At 47.0% G+C, this 17,946-nt stretch overlaps 1 protein-coding gene across 2 annotated transcripts in view; it reads right to left on the reverse strand.

Moving 5' to 3' along the window:
• lrrc47 (leucine rich repeat containing 47) overlaps positions 1-5,705 on the reverse strand; it is a 31,984-nt gene extending 26,279 nt beyond the window's left edge. The window contains exons 1-4 of one of the 2 annotated variants that reach the window (XM_063033315.1): positions 5,082-5,705; positions 1,977-2,420; positions 1,579-1,695; positions 643-758 (exon numbers count right to left, since the gene is read on the reverse strand). In XM_063033315.1, coding sequence (XP_062889385.1) covers positions 643-758; positions 1,579-1,695; positions 1,977-2,420; positions 5,082-5,636 — 1,232 coding nt within the window. In that variant the 5' untranslated portion in view covers positions 5,637-5,705. The remainder of the gene's footprint in view (positions 1-642; positions 759-1,578; positions 1,696-1,976; positions 2,421-5,081) is intronic. The other variant, XM_063033313.1, reaches the window with a different exon arrangement.
• Positions 5,706-17,946: the final 12,241 nt, after the last annotated feature.

Here is a 17,946-nt window from a genome sequence, read left to right on the forward strand (position 1 = left end):
ATTCTGGAGCAGCTCACTCACCTTTGGCCCCCACCGGACACTCCGCTCTCGCCTGTGTAGCTGCTTGCAGGTGACAGCGGCTACACAGTGATATACCGCTTCGACAGGTGGGCTAATCCAGGTGAGGGTAGCCGGTGGGCCTCATTCCCTGGTGAGATAGGGACATGCCTGTCCTAGCACGCGAAATCAGTTCTGGTGAACTGAATGGATGAGGTCTACAGTGAGATGCTACGGCCAGGAAGGCAGTTCTGCAACGCTCCGTGGAGAGCAAGGGGTACGACAAGGCACAGAAGTAGTCACGGTCATCCACTGCAACCAAGGAAGACCCCAGTAATGATGACTACTCGTACGACTGGTTACCGACTTCCGAATATGAGAGTGGAACTGCCCCAGTGCAGCGGCTTTTCCACTTTAACTCTACTACACAGGTTTCCTGTCATCGTCGGATACGACGGAAAACCAGCACCAAACTGATCCTTTAACCTCACGTAGCCAGTGAAAATTTACATCACAGGTGACCACCAGAGACGGACATCATTACACTGATAAACTGGCTGAAGCATCGTGATTTTGTATTTCACCAAATTTTAACAAGTTTAGGATCATACAGTGACAGAACTGGTAGCATCAAGTGTTACTGACTTGTGAAGGCCAGAAACATTTTGCCGCTTCTTCTGTTTTCGTTGCTCGTCAGCTTCCACCTGTAATTGTCGTAACAGGTCCACCGCCTTAATTTCCTTGCTTCCGAGCGGGGCAATCTGAAAAGTCAGGTACAATTGCTGCAGTCAATCCATCAAATCTTGTCAGTGGCTGAGGCAGCCCAATTAAAGGGTTCCTTATTTCAGACAATGGTAACAAACCAAGGCAAACCCTTGCACTGCAGATTTTTATTGTATTTAAGTACGAGATTCTGCTGATGCTGGAACTGCAGAGCAACACACAAAATGCTGAAAAAACTCAGTAAGTCAGGCAGCATCTATGGAACTGAATAAACAGCTGACACTTTGGGCTGAGACCCTTCATCGGGACTGGAAAGGAAGGGGCAAGAAGCCAGAATAAGTAGTTGGAGAGAAGGGGAGGAGTACGGGATGGCAGGAGCTACTAGGTGAGGGGGAAAGTAGGTGGGTGGGGGATGAAGTAAAAAGCTGGGAAGTGATAGGTGGAAGAGGTAAAGAATGAAGGAGGAAGGTGGTAAGAGAGGAGAGTGGGCCAAGGGAGAAAGGAGGAGCACCAGAGAGAGGTGATGAGCAAGTGAAGGATAGGAGGAGAGCCAGAGTGGGGAATGGGGAAAGAGAGATTGGGGAGGGGGGAGAAATTCCCATAAGTTAGAGAAATCAATGTTCCTGCCTTCTGGTTGGAGGCTACCCAGATGAAAATAAATCAGCCATGATGGAATGACAGAGCAGACTTGATAGGCCAAATGGCCTAATTCTGCTCCTATGTCTTATGGTCTAAAGTGGGTGGAAATCCTGCTCGTTGCGACAACGTTTTAATCTTTTACAACTATGATTCGCTGACTCAATTCATCCTTTTAGCTTGTGTACATTCCAATTTACTGCAAAAAATCTACATGTTTACCTTCAGAGATTGAGAGGGTCTGGCATCATACAACAGCGGTCCCTTCACCCGCTGCAAGTCATGAGTAGCGATAGTTGCCAAGGTTCTTTTCAGACAGACATCATCGTGCAATTTGGTCTGGGAAAAAGAGAATAGAAAGACTGATATGGTTACCTACAAGGTCTTAAAACAGAGGCTAGTTATTACACAGTATATGGGTTAAAGTCGAAGCAAATTTATTATAGAAGTATACATATGTCAGATTGATCTTGGAGTGGGTTCAAAGGTTGGCATAACATTGGGCCGAAGGGCCTGTAGTGTGCTGTACAATTCTGTGTTCGTCATCAGGACATGGATCTTTCACCAGAACAGAGACAAACTGAGCACATTAGTAAGTCCATAGTTTTAAGAAATATTACCTGAGCCACAAGGAATCGTTTCAGTGCATTTCCTTGTCTCAACTGCATGCCTTCCACGATGCAACACACAATGTAAGGCCTCACGTCCTTGACACTGGGACTGACTTTCACTGACACGGTGCAAGGACTTTCCGAAACGTGCAGCACTCGTAACACCAGGTTGTTCAGCTCCTCCATCCCATCGGACTCCTCGGCATCATCTCTCCTCACCGTTTTCTTCTTCCTCGCTTTCTCTTTCTCACTGCCATCAGCTTTCCCTCTCCCCTTTCCACGGCCTCCTGCCTTCAAATAGTCCAAGACTGATTTGGTCTGGCAACCATTCACCATTTTCTCCAGTCGTTTGTCTTTTAATTGGTTTCCCTTGAAGTTGATTTCTTTCAGCTTGGGACAGTCGGCGAGCTCACAGGGGATCTCCGAGAGGTTGTTGTCCGAAAGATCCAGTGTCTTGAACACAAGTGGAGAAAGGAAGGCTTAGTGATTATTGCACAATGGAAAGGTTTATAATTTTAGTAACATTATAGTGTCAAAAATAAGAGATTCTGTACATGTTGGAAATCCAGAGCAACACACAAAATGCTGGAGGAACTCAGCAGGTCAGGCAGCATCTAAGGAAATGAATAACCAGTCAATGTTTCAGGCTGAGACCCTTCATCAGGACTGGAAAGGAAGGGGGAAGATGCCAGCATAAAAAGGAGGGTGGGGTAAGACGACTAGCTAGAAGGCGATAGGTGAAGCCAGGTGGGTAGGAGAGGGGGATGAAGCTGGGAGGTGATAGGTGGAAAAGACAAAGGGTTGGAAAAGAAATCTGATAGGAGAGGAGAGTGGATCATGGACGAAAGGGAAGGAGTGCCAGGGACATCACTGTATCATTGTCCAGAGTAGCTGGTTAAAAGCTGCTCTAAGATGGGAAGTGGCCAATTAGCCCATCACGTTCATGCCAGCATTAGTACCCAGCAGCTGAAAACACATCAGAAATGACCACAGTTAGAAGAAGAACCCCACCATGGATGGCCACAAGCCCAGCTGTGAAAGGAAGAGGGTTAGACATAGGGCTAGCAACCATATTCCATAAAATCCCAGAGCTACAGAAACTCCAAAGACCTCATCCCTGGGAAAGGCAAGATACACCAGGACGATGGGCTACACCTGGAGACAACATGAAGGGCTGTCCCAGGACAGAGGACTCTGGTGAGCTGCTGTCGGTGGCCAAAGCCCCAGTAGGGGTAATGAGATTTAGGAATTAAGTGGCACAATCAGAAGCTGCTGTTCGCAGCCTACACCCCAGTAGGGGTGACAGGGCTTGTGAAGGAGATTGTATCGTTGTCCAGGGTAGCTGGTGAAGCTGCTCTATCATAGACGTGTTAACACAGGAGGCAACCAATTGGACCATCACATCACTGCTGGCATTAGTGTCCAGCAACTGAAAACACATCAGAAATGACCACAAGCAGCCAGAAGACCAATGAAATCAAAGCAAGGGCTTGAGAAGTTCAAGGCAAATTTAATGGCAGATTTTGGCCAGAGGGGGAATGGAGGGGAGAATATAGTATTGTGAAATAGCCCGGGAAAACAACATAAATGAGGCTGAAGCACCATTTTCCGTTGATGAGAGGAGACATGAAGGCTGATGAGGGTTGTATGTTAGCATGTATCATTGGTGGTAATTTGCTGGGCATATGAAGAATGAATCCCAAGGGGTTATTATATGGAATAGTGGATCCTTAGAGTATAAATTTACTGCACCACAAAGCCAACCAGTCAATTCATTCAGTCTGTATCTACATACTGTATTTATACCACAATCCTGAATCATCAAACCAACCTTCCTCGTTAACCTTACACTGTTCAGCTTTGAATATTTGTCCATACCCACTGTGAAAAAAACAATTGTACCTGCCTTAACTGCACTTTCAAACTGTGCATTTCAAACTATAATAGGCTCACAAAAAAAATGTTTCCTTCACATCACTACTGGATCTTCGGCCTTTAGCATTTGAAACACCACCCCATTTCCATAAAACATCGGACCTGTATTAGGCCAATCATCCCATCGAGTCTGCTCCACCATTCCATCATGGCTGATCCAATTCCCTCTCCTGCCTTCTCCCTGTAACCTTTGATGCATTGCCTAATCAAGAACCATCAACCTCCATCTTACGTACATTCAATGACTTGGCCTCCACAGCCATCTGCGGCAACGAATTCCAGATTCACCACCCTCTGGCTAAAGAAATTCCTCATCTCCGTTCTAAATGGATGTTCCTCTATTATGAGGCTCCACACTCTGGTCCTAGACTCCCACACTACAGGAAACATCCTCTCCATTTCCAACTCTATCACTTTTTCAACATTCAAGAGGTTTCAATTAAATCCCCACTCATTCTTCTGAATTCCAGTGAGTAGAGACCCAGATCCATCAACACTCCTCGTATGACGAGCCTTTTATTCCCATAATCATTTTTGTGAGCCTCCTTTGAACTCTCTCCATTGTCAGCACATCCTTTCTTAGATAAGTGGCTCAAAACTGTTTACAATACTCCAGCACATTATAAAGACTCAATATTACATCCTTGCTTTTATATTCTAGAAAAGGCACTTGCCTTTCTTATCAGAGTCTCAACCTGCAAATTAAACTTTAGGGAATCCTGCAGGAAGACTCCTAATTTCGCCTCAGATTTTTAAATTTTTCTCTCCATTTAAATATTATACTCTTTTATTTCTTCTATGGAAGTGCATGACCATACACTTCCGAATATTGTATTCCATCTGTCACTTCTTTGCCTATTTTCCTAATCTAAGTCCTTCTATAACCTCTCTACTTCCTCAACACTGCCTGCCCCTCTACTGATCTTCGTATTATCTACAAACTTGGCCACAAAGCCATTAATTCCACCATCCAAGTCAATGACAGATACTGCAACATAAAAAGCAGGTTTCTCAGGTAGCTTGCATGAAAAACATTGCCGAGGGAGAAAAGCTCAAAGTAAATTTATTATCAAAGTTACTGGGACACAGTTTAAGCCAGGGCGGCTATGGGAGGGCGAGGACAGCCGGGGCGAGCTGGATCAAACCGCGGCCCCACCTCATCCCCGGCCCCTTCCTCACCCGCAGCCCCCGCAGCTGACAGACAGCGGGGTCCAGCCTCTCGATGCGGTTGCGGGCAGCGCTGAGGCAGCCGAGGAGCGGGAGGAGGCCAGGCTCCAGCAGCGCGGCCGGCAGTTCGGCCAGCAGGTTGTCCGAGACATCGAGGTGGGCGAGACGGCCGCAGCGTCCGAGCTGGGCAGGCAGGCCGGTCAGCCGGTTGCCGCGGGCCAGCAGGCTACCGAGCTCGGCCAGGTCGCCCAGGGAGGCGGGCAGCGCGCTCAGCTGGTTGTCGGAGACGTCGAGCAGCTTCAGGCCGCCCAGGAGGCCGAGCTCGGACGGCAGCTCCCGTAGACCGTCGCCGCTCAGCACCAGGCTTCGCAGGGCCCGCAGACCGCCCAGCCTGGCGTCCAGGCCCCGCAGCGCCTGCAGGCCGCTCAGCTCCAAGTGCTGAAGCTGCGCCAGCTCGTATAGCCGCGGGTCCGTCTCGTCTCCCTCTTGACGGCGACTCCGCACCACCAGCTCCCGCCGACCCTCCGCCAGCGCCAGCCCAACCTCCGGCCACTCAGGGGCCGCCATAGTGACAGTCGGTGCTGTTCTACTGCGCAATGGCGGCCGGACCTGAGGGGAGGGGCAGAACGGCCGACGGTGCTCCGCTGCTGCGCAGGTGCGACCGGGCTTACGATCCGCAGTACGGCTGACGGCACTCCACTAGTACGCAGGTGCTGGCTGAAATCACGTGGTTCTCCGGGGAAATCCTCGTTAATCGCGTCTTGAGTCGAAAAGGAATTTTCACATGTTCCATGATACAGGGAAAAACTCGTCTTGCATACTGTTCATACACGTCATTTTATTATAGGGTGCACTGAGGCCAGAAAGCCCCTCTGTTGGTCGGGGTCAACTATGAATATTGCGTCCTAGCTGTCATACGCAAGCACTCAAAATCAGCAAAACAAGGATAGGTCGAGGTAACACACATCAGTCCTCGAACAGTCGTAACCTGCAGGGCTTGAGTTGCCAAGTGCGATTCACCTCGAGTCCACGTTTGGCCAGCACTGACACCCTGGGCCAAATGGTCTTCATCCAAGCTCTGAATGTCTAGAAAAACAACAGGAATTCTGCAGATGCTGGAAATTCAAGCGACACACATCAAAGTTGCTGGTGAACGCAGCAGGCCAGGCAGCATCTATAGGAAGAGGCGCAGTCGACGTTTCAGGCCGAGACCCTTCGTCAGGACTAACGAAGAACTGAATGTCTAGTTCTTGTTGAGGGTGGTATCACTGGGCGCTGTGACTGTCCCAAATTTTCACCATCTGATGATTATTCCCCCGTTTAGAGCCAAGTTAACTTTGATTTTTGATGGTGGAATTCAGGAAGGAGAGGTGAAGGGAACACAGGCCAGTCCTCATTGCGGGATGCGAAGTGGAAAGGGTGAGCAGTTTCAGATTCCTGTGTGTCAACATCTCTGAGGATCTTTCCTGGGCCCAACGTATTGATGCAATTGCAAAAAAAGGCACGATAGTGGCTATATTTCATTAGGAGTTTGAGGAGATTTGGTGTGTCACCAAAGACTGGCAAATTTCTACAGATGTACCATGGAGAGCAGTGGTTGTAACACCATTTAGTATGGCTCAGTCTCTGCACAGGATCAGAAAAAGCTGCAGAAAGTCGTAAACTCTGCCAGCTCCATCATGGGCACTAGCCTCCCAGCAAAAGGCAATGCATTAAACAGGTGGCATCCATCATTAAGGGCTCCCATCACCCAGGGCATGCCCTCTCCTCATTGCTACCAACAAGGAGGTGGTACAGGAGTTGAAGGCACACACATCCTCGCATTGTGCCGGTTGTTGATGTACTGTGTGTTTTGATCTTTCAATGTACATGTGACAAATAAAGCTAATCTTTAAATCTTTACCTTTAGATTCAGATTTATTTAATCAGGTGTACATCAAAACATACAGTGACTTGTGATGTTTATGTTGACAACCAGCACACCCAAGGTTGTGCAGGGGGCAACCAGCAAGTAACAGCCGTAGCAGCAGCTACGACCCACGTACCGGGGGTGTCACCAGCTCTTGTGCCTCCTGCTTGCACGGACCTTCGACCCCGGGACTCGCCAACCCGCAGTTTGCGGGTCTCCATCCTCACTGCCTGCCAAGCCGACCTCTGGCATTGCTGGCCTTTGACCATTTGAACATGATGACCATCTGCTGGCCCTGACCTCTAACTCTCCCTCATCCCTGTCCCTACAAGCACCTCAGTCTGAGCCATGATGTCAATGGAGAGGGCAGCTTGTTTCTTTGCTGGCTGTTTTGTTTGCCAATTAGTCTCGAACTAAATTCCGTTTTGCAATAATGATTAATCTGATCGGGGGTGATTATTACCAAGAATCTTCCTAGTTCTATTTCAAATATCATCAGAATCCGGTTTATTATCACCGGCAGGTGATGTGAAATTTGTTAACTTAGCAGCAGCAGTTCAATGCAATACATAATATGGAAGAGAAAAAGTAAATTAAATAAAAATAATAAGTAAATCAATTACAGTATACGTATATTGAATAGATTTTTTTAAAAAGTGTGCAAAAAACAAATGCTGCATATTAAAAAAGTGAGGTGGTGTCCAAGGGTTCAATATCCATTTAGGAATCAGGTGGCAGAGGGGAAGAAGCTGTTCCTGAATCACTGAGTGTGTGCCTTCAGGCTTCTGTATCTCCTACCTGATGGTAACAGTGAGAAAAGGACATGCCCTGGGTGCTGGAGGTCCTTAATAATGGACGCTGCCTTTCTGAGAACCACTAACTGAAGATGTCCTGGGTACTAGTGCCCAAGATACAGCTGACTAGATTTACAACCCTCTGCAGCTTCTTTCGGTCCTGTGCAGTAGCCCCTCCATACCAGACGGTGATACAGTCTGTCAGAATGCTCTCCATAGTACAACTATATAAGTTTTTGGGTGTATTTGTTGACATACCAAATCTCTTCAAACTCCTAACGAAGTATGGTCACTGTCTTGCCTTCTTTATAACTACATCGATATGTTGGGACCAGGTTAGATCCTCAGAGATCTTGACACCCAGGAACTTGAAACTGCTCACTCTCTCCACTTCTATGCGGATTTGTATGTGTTCCTTCGTCTCACCCTTCCTGAAGTCCACAATCAGCTCTTCAGTCTTACTGATGTTGAGTGCCAGGTTGTTACTACGGCACCATTCCACTAGTTGACATATCTCACTCCTGTACGCTCTCTCGTCACCCCCTGACATTCTACCAACAATGGTTGTATCATCAACAAATTTAGAGATGGTATTTGAGCTACGTCTAGCCACACAGTCGTGTGTATATAGAGAGAAGACATTTCTGGTACACAAGTGTGAAGGAGTCACAGGGGACTTCAATATGCAGGTAGATTGGAAAAATCAGGCTGGTGCTGGATTCCAGGAGGGGGAAATTCTAGAGTGCCTATGAGATGGCTTTTAGAGCAGCTCATGGTTGAGCCCACTAGGGGATCAGCTATTCTGGAGTGGGTGGTGTACAATGAACCAGAATTGATTAGAGAGCTTAAGATAAAACAACCCTTAGGGGAAGTGATCATAATATGATGGAATTCACCCTGAAATTTGAGAAGAAGAAGCTGAAGTCAGATGTATCATTATTACAGTGGAGTAAAGGGAATTACAGAGGCACGAGAAAGGAGTTGGGCAGAAATGATTGGAAAAGAACACTGGCAGGGATGATGGCAGAGTAGCAATGGGTGGAATTCTGGAAGCAATTCGGAAGGCACATATATAAACGTCCCAAAGAGGAAGAACTATTCTAAAGGAAAGATGACAGCTGTAGTTAACAAGAGAAGTCAAAGCCAACAGAAAAACTCAAAGAGAGGGCATATAATACAGCAAAAAATAGTGGTGAGTTAAAGGATTGGGAAGCTTTTGAAAACCAACAGAAGGCAACTAAAAAAGACATTAGGAAGCTAGCCAATAATATTAAAGAGGATTAAGTGTAAAAGATAGGCGAGAGCGGACATCGGACTGCTGGAGAGGTAGTAATGGGGCATAATGAAACGGCGGATGAACTGAATAAGTATTTTGCATCAGTTTTTGCTGTGGAAGACACCAGCAGTATGGTGGAAGTTCCAGGTATCAGGGGGTCATGAAGTGTGTGAAGTTATCATAACTAGAAAGAAGGTTCTTGGGAAACTGAAAGGTCTGAAGGTAGATAAGTCACCTGGACCAGATGTTGTACACCCCAGAATCCTGAAAGATGTGGCTAAAAAGATCATGGAGGCATTAGTAATGATCTTTCAAGAATCACTATATTCCAGAATGGTTCTGGAAGACGGGAAAATTGCAAATGTCACTCCACTCTTCAAGAAGGGTGAGAAGCAGAAGAAAAGACACCATAGGCCAGTTAGTCTGACCTTAGTGGTTGGGAAGATGTTGGAGTCGATTATTATGGATGAGGTCTCAGGGTATTTGGAGACACATGATAAGATAGGTTGTAGTCAGTATGGTTTCCTCAAGGAAAAATCTTGCCTGACAAATCTGTTGGAATTCTTTGAAGAAATAACAAGCAGGATAGACAAAGGAGAATCAGTTGATGTTGTTTACTTGGATTTTCAGAACTCATTTGACAAGGTGCCACACACGAGGCTGTCTAACAAGTTACGAGCCCATGGTATTACAGGACAGATACTAGCACCTGGTAAGCAGTGGCTGATTGGCATGAAGCAAAGAATGGGAATAAAGGTAGCCCCTTCTGGCTGGCTGCCAGTGACTACGGGTGTTCCACATGTGTCTGTGTTGGGACCAATTCTTTTTTTGTTATATGTCAATGATTTGGATGATGGAATTGATGGCTTTGTTGCAAAGTTTGCAGACGATAATGAAGATAGGTGGTAGGACAGGTAGTTTAGGGGAAGTAGAGAGGCTGCAGAAGGACTGAGACATATTAGGAGAATGAGGAAAGAAATGGCAGGTAGAATAGTTTTGGGAAGTGTATGGTCATGCACTCTGGTAGAAATGAAAAGGTAGACTATTTTCTAAATGGAGAGAAAATACAAAAAAACTGAGACGCAAAGGGAACTGGGAGTCCTTGAGCAGGATTCCCGAAAGGTTAATTTGCAGGTTGGGTCTGCGGTGAGGAAGACAAATACAGTGTTGCATTCATTTCAAGAGGACTAGAATATAAAAGCAAGGATGTAGTGTTGATAATTTGGAAAGCACTGGTGAGGCCTCACTTGGAGTATAGTGAGCACTTTTGGGCCCCTTATCTTAGAAAGGATGTGTTGAACTGGAGAGGGTTCAAAGGAGGTTCACAAAAATATTCCAGGATTGAATAGCTTGTCATATGAAGAGCATCAGATGGCTCTGGGCCTGTATTCACTGGAATTCAGAATGAGGGGTGACCTCATTGAAAACTATCGAATTGCGAAAGGCCTTGATAGAGTGGATGTGGAGAGGATGAGTCTAAGACTGGAGGACACATCCTCAGAATAGAGGGGTGTCCTTTTAAAACGGTGATGAGGAAAAATTTCTTAATCCTGTCACAATGGCGGGGCATTGGGAGCAGGGGTGGACCCAAATGCAAGACACATCTTGTGAGGTTAATTAAATTTAGTTTATTGTTGGATATCAGCAGAGCTAGGCAGGAGCAGGAGTAGCGAACTGGACAAGGACTGAGGACTACGACTAGGCTGGGACCAAGGGTTTGGGCTAGGACTCAGAATCGGCTCCCAGAACTAGAGCAGACATGAAGAGGCTGGGGTATGGACTCCAAGCCCGAGACTGGGCAAGGACCCAGTACCTGGGTCTTGCCTCGGGCTCGGACCCCAGAACCAAGCATGGACATGACATAGGCTAGGAAGAGGAGGAACATGGGAACACAGAGCCTTGGTCTCAGGGAGCAGGTACATGGAACCATGGACACATACACAGAACACAGAGTTGGGACCCCTCCTTGGGTACAGGACATAGGGCCAGGACTCACACACAGAACAGAGAGCCAGGACCCCTCCTTGGGTACAGGACATAGGGCCGGGACTCATGACCCTCTGTGGGGCAACGGCAAGACGGCCTGACCTACCCCACGGAGGCAGGGACAAGACACGACAAGACATGACCCCCGCGGGGCAATGGCAAGATGGCCAGACTTACCCCATGGAGGCGAGGACCAGACAAGACAAGACATGACCCCCCGTGGAGCAACCGCAAGACAGCCAGACTTACCCCACGGAGGCCAGGACAAGACCAACACAAATGAACACCAGACATTACCTATCTAGCTCTGGTGATGGAACTAGACCGAAGTGCAGACGGGGGCTGCAGACGAGGGCTAGAGGCGAGAGGGGCAGAGAAGGGATTCAGACAAGGGGGTAGGACAGGAATCACAGACCGCCAGGGCCAGGACTTGACTCAGAACTTGGAAGCTGCCAGGGCCAGGACTTGACTTGGTGCTTGAATGCCGCCGGGACCAGGACTTGACTTGGTGCTTGAATGCCGCCGGGGCCAGGACTTGACTTGGAGCTTGAATGCCGCCGGGGCCAGGACTTGACTTGGAGCTTGAATGCCGCCGGGACCAGGACTTGACTTGGTGCTTGAATGCCGCCGGGACCAGGACTTGACTTGGAGCTTGAACGCCGCTGGAGACAGGACTTGACTTGGAGCTTGAATGCCGTCGGAGCCAGGACTTGACTTGGAGCCTTCGGGTAGTGGCGAGCTCTCGACTCGGCCCGGGAACAGTAGACAGCGGCTGTTGATTCTCTCCGGCGGGTTAACTGACGGACCCACCTTGATGAGGAAACTTTGCAGGCTCGCTTCGGCAAGGTAACTGGACAGGGTTGCTCCAGTGAGGAAGGGCGAATTACCGGCACTCGCTTCGGCAGAGACTAGGCTTGCTCCGCCCAGATAACATCGGCACACCCTGACTTTGCAGACGCTCCTGCGCCGAACGGCTGAAAGCTGGAGAATATAAACTACCGGTTCAGCTGAGCGTTAATTGCCTCTAATCACCAAAGTCGAGGGACACGGGAAAACAGGGAATCAACGGTCCGGATCGTGACATAAACAAGGTAAATTTAAAGGGACCCCGATCCGGACCATGACAAATCCAGAGAGTGGTGAATCTGTGGAATTCGTTGCCACAGGCAGCTGTGGAGGCCAAGTCTTTATGCATATCTAAGGCAGAGGTTGATAGATTCTTGATTGGTCAGGGCATGAAGGGATACGGGAGAAAGCAGGAGATTGGGACGGAGAGGAAAATTGGTGGAACAAACGCGATAGGCCAAATGGCCTAATTGTGCTCCTGTATCTTCTGACCTTATGTAATCTACATTGGGATCTTTCCAATTTCAGAGGTCGGTCAGAGCACAGTTGTGATGCCTTTCTCCGTCGAGCTGATGACCATTAGAGGGGGTTTTAATTTTTCCATTTAATTTAGAGATATAGCATGGTGACAGGCCCTTCTGGCCCAACAAACCTGCTCTGCCCTATCACATTCACGTGAGCAATGAGCCAAGTGTGCCTTTGGACTGTGGGAGGAAACCAGAGCACCCGGAGGAAACCCATGCCGTCATGGACAGAATGTACAAACACCTTACAGTCAGCAGCCGGATTTGAATTTGGTCGCTTGGGCTGTAATAACACTGGGCTAACCTTGGGCTGTAATAGCGTTGGGCTAACTGCACAGCCTTTGTGCTGTAATAACGTTGGGCTAACCTTGGACTGTAATAACACTGGGCTAACCTTGGGCTGTAATAACGTTGGGCTAACCTTGGGCTGTAATAACGTTGCGCTAACTGCTCGGCTACTGCGCTGTCCCCCTTTTCAATGCAGCTGGAGTGGGGCTTTGGAGCAAGAGTTCTGCCTCAACTCAGAATCAGAATCAGGTTTAATATCACCGGCATACATCGTGAAATTTGTTGTTTTGTGGCAGCAATACATTGCAATTCATAATAAAATCATAAATTATGATAAGAAATATTTCAAAAATTAAATTAAATAAATAGTGCAAAAAGAGAGCAAATAATAATGAAGTAGTGTTCATGGGCTCATTGTCCATTCAGGAATCTGATGAAGAAGCTGTTCATGAAACATTGAGTGTGTGTCTTCAGGACTCTGTACCTCCTCCCTGATGGTAGCAATGAGAAGAGCACATGTCCTGGGTGATGGGGGACATTCACGATAGATGCTGCCTTTTTGAGACATCACCTTTTGAAGGTGTCCTCGTTGCTGGGGAGGCCGGTGCCCTTTCTGCAGCTCTTTCCAGTCAGAGTTCTTCCCCATTCAGCCATGGCAGACACATGGGACCAAAGTAAGTAATATGTTTTTCAAAGAGTCCTGGGTAATATTCTCAAGGTTAAATGGTAAGTTATGGAGGAGCACTATGATAAATCTAATGGGACAGAGTACACATCAAACATGATTTATTGCTGTGTTGCAAGACATCAGTCAGTGCTGTCGTGCACAGAGCTAGTCATCTTGCCAGATGGAGCATTTAATTTCTCTTGAGAATGCCGAGGAATGACGCTATTACAGCTTGGGGCATCAGAGTTCGGAGTTCAATTCTGAAGTCATTTGTAAGGAGTCTGTACATTCTCTCCATGGAATGCTTGGGTTTCCTCCGGGTGCTCTGGTTTCCTCCCACAGTCCAAAGACATACTGGTTGGCAAGTTAATTGGTTGTTGTAAATTATCCCGTGATCAGGCTAAGATTAAATTGGGAGTTCCTTGGTGCCAAGGTCCAAAGGTTCGGAAGGGCCTATTCCATTGTATCTCAATAAATTGCAGCAGTCAGGTGGCTGTCTTGAAAAGATTTGTGGAGAATTAATGGCTGTTTCCTATTTCTATAACAGCAACATCTCTGACTTAGTTTTGCTTTTGATGAATGGAATGTTGTACCCAGGCAAAGATCCTCTCCAGATCCTCGTCAGTTTGCTATGGTGGAAAGGCTTGTGGGTTCCTGAGATCCTGAGAGTGATGCCAACTGTAGTTTACCCACCTGCCGCTTAGCTCCTGATAGAAAAGTTGAAGGGAGCGGTCAGTGTGACACTATTACAGCTCAGGGCATCAGTCACAGAGCGATCCCACCAAGACCAGAGATGGAGCTGGTGGAAAGTGAGGACACATCACAACAGTAGTGAAGGTGGAGGAAGGCTGCACCAGTGAAGGGTCCCCAGTCTGCCACTGGACCCTGACCCTGATCTGTCAAGGACCGTGTGGTGGCTGCCCATGCATCAGCCTCCCCACGTTAAACAAAGTCACGCACAGGCAATCTCCATTAACGGAATCCACCCGAACATTCGGGTTATATGGATCCCGGATCGGCCTCTATGGTCACCTGAGGACCCACCAATAGACAACCGCTACGGACACCCGAGGACCCACCAATAGACAACCCCTACGGACACCTGACGACCCACCAATAGACAACCCCTACGGACACCCGAGGACCCACCAATAGACAACCCACGGTCACCTGACGACCCACCAATAGACAACCCGTACAGACACCTGATAACCCACCAATAGACAACTCCTATGGCCACCTGAGGGCCCACCAATAGACAATCCCCTACAGACACCTGAGGACCCACCAACAGACAACCCCTATGGCCACCAATAGACAACCCCCATGGCCACCAATAGACAACCCCCACGGCCACCTGAGGACCTATCAATAGACAACCCCCACAGCCACCTGAGGACCACCAATATACAACTTCTACAGCCACCTGAGGACCCACTAATAGACAACCTCTAAGGCCACCTGAGGAGCCACCAATAGACAACTCCTTTCAGAATATCATACTCACCTTGAGTGATCTCACTACTACTACCTAAGTGAGGAAAGTCACCTCTGCCATCTGGTGCTGAGTGTCCATGAAGCAGGTACAGTGCTGGAAGGAAACACAGAACCATTATAGGAAGGAGTGGAAGCTTTAGAGGGTGTGCAGAGGAGACTTTCCAGGATGTTGCTTGGAATAGAGAGCATGTCTTAGGAGGAAAGGTTGAGCAACCTAGGGCTTTTCTATTTTGAGATACAACTTGATAGAGGTGTACAAGATGATAAAAGGCATAGATAGAGAGGACAGTCAGAGGCTTTTTCCCAGGGTGGAGATAGATAATACGAGGGGCCATAACTCTAAGGTGATTGGGGTGAGTTCTCTCCCCACCATTAAGCACAACTACAAGAAGCACTCCCATAAGGAAGCAGCATTCATAATCAAACACTGCCTCACACCCCCAGCACCACCCAGTCCATACCTTCTTCTCATTACTGCCATCATGAAGGAGGTACAGAGATCTTGGGTCCCACACCACCAGGTTCGGGAACAGTTATTACCCCTCAACCATCAGGCTCCTGAACCTGATAACTTCACTCACCTCAACTCTGAACTGACTCCACAACCTATAGATTTTCTTTCAAGTCTTCTACAGCTCATGTTCTCACTATTTTCTATTTATTTATCATCTTATTTTTTGTTGTCAATCTTTGTTTTTATGTAGTTCTTCATTGATTCTAAAATATTTATTTAGCCTGCTACAAATGCCTACAAGAAAGTAAACTTCAAGGTAGTATATAGTGACCTACTTTAATAAGGTGATAGGATAGGGATGAGGGGCTGAATGGCTCGAGCTTGCGCCTTATAATGTGTTCAGGGTGTATTGGATTGGTTAAGTACAACACCCGAGGGAAACTGGCTGGGACTTACAACATGGTTATACTCACATCATTCTACAGATGTGCAGTGGAGAGCATCCTAACAAGCTGCGTCACTGTGTGGTACAGGATCTGCACTACGGTGGACAGGAAGATTCGTCAACGGGTAGTCAAAACTGCCAACGCATCACCAGCACTAGCCCACTCACTATCAAGGACGTATATACAGAAAGGTGTCGGTAAAGGGCCTGTAACATCATGAAGGATCCCACCCACCCTGCTCATGGGCTGTTTATCCCACTGCTGTCAGGGAGGAGGCTACAAAGCACCTACGCCAGGATGCTTCGCTCTATGACAAGAGATAAATATTGGCATAGCTTACAGCCTGTAAGTCTCAGCAGTGAATAAAAAAAAACTGCAAACCCACTCCTGTCAGGGATGAGTTCATATAACATCCACACCAGGACCACCAGACTCAAAAACAGTTACTTTCCCCAAGCAGTAAGGCTGATCAACACCTCCACCCACTAACCCACCCCTCCACACCCCCAACCACCACTACTTTATCATTTCCTGTCAGTCACCTTATGTAAAGACATATCAAGCTGCAGTAAATCCAGGCAACTGGACGTTGTGTTGCATAGAGGACTTCTCAAGACTCATCCGGAAGGCCTAGTTTATAAGCTGGAAAACTACCACCATGGATTCAAACTGAAGAGGTCTCTCTCTTGGATGAGTGGCGAAATGTCTTCTAGACAACACAGCAAGTCAGTCCATTTGCCTTGATTTATTACTGCTTGATATACAATGACCTAACTGACCGAGAACCTTCATAGACTTATGTATAGATATTCCCATGCCTAGTGTCACTTTATGGACATACAATCAATGTATATAAGCTATTTTATATATTTATATTTATTATTTTGTTCATTATCTTATTGTGTTTTTATGTGGCATCGGATATGGAAAAACAATTATTTCATTCCCTTTTAGATTTGAGTACTGGAAATGACATTAAAGAACCTGGAAGTTCGGGAAAATTTCTTGAAGTGTCTAATACCTGAAACATTAATTGTTTCTCTCTGCACAGATGCAGACAAACCTGCTGAGTTTCCAAACATTTTTATTTCAGGCTTTCAGCATCTTCGGTATTTTTGCTCTCATATCTAAAATTGGGCTGCGGTTACAGGCTAGATTTGTTGTTGTTCAGTCGTTAAGTCGAGTCCGACTCTTCCTGGACTCCTGCACACCAAGCCCTCTTTACCCGTGTACTTGCACGAATATCTCAAGTCAAATGTTACCCTTACGTGGGGAAGAGTGCATCATTACAAACACCAGACGCCATCCCTCAAGGTTAGATAAAGCACAATTTGTGATGGTAGTTTATAGTGGGCAGGAGGTACAACAGTTTCAAAGCTTCTGGAGGTGTGAATGGCAAGAGGTAATACAGTTCACACTTTTTATCATTGTTCTTTTACTTGCTTATTTAGAGATGCAGCGCAGAAAATATTCCAGCCCAAACAGCTGCACACCTGGTTGTAAATCACACAACGATTTACAATGACCAATTAACCTACTAAATCAGAGCCATTCCTCGAGACGAGTGTTCCTAGGTTCAAATCCGGCTGGCTCGTTGCACGCTTTCCATCATTAAAAAACTCAGCTTCGTAAAAAAAAAAGACAAAAAAAATTCTAAAGAAACAGCAAGGTTGCTGCCCGACAACAATTAACCTACTAACCGGTACTAGCAAATAATATCGAAGAGGATACTAAAAGCTTTTTCAAGTATATAAAGAGTAAAAGACAGGTGAGAGTAGATATAGGACCGATAGAAAATGATACTGGAGAAATTGTATTGGGAGATGAGGAGATGGCAGAGGAACTGAACAAGTATTTTGCATCAGTCTTCACTGAGGAAGACAGCAGGATACCGGACACTCAAGGGTGGCAGGGAAGAGAAGTGTGCGCAGTCACAATTACGACAGAGAAAGTACTCAGGAAGCTGAATAGGCTAAAGGTTGATAAATCTCCTGGACCAGATGGAATGCACCCTCGTGTTCTGAAGGAAGTAGCTGTGGAGATTGCGGAGGCATTAGCGATGATCTTTCAAAAGTCGATAGATTCTGGCATGGTTCCGGAGGACTGGAAGATTGCAAATGTCACTCCGCTATTTAAGAAGGGGGCAAGGAAGCAAAAAGGAAATTATAGACCTGTTAGCTTGACGTCAGT

This window comes from Mobula hypostoma, chromosome 25, assembly GCF_963921235.1.
Source record: "Mobula hypostoma chromosome 25, sMobHyp1.1, whole genome shotgun sequence".
NCBI lineage: Eukaryota > Metazoa > Chordata > Chondrichthyes > Myliobatiformes > Myliobatidae > Mobula > Mobula hypostoma.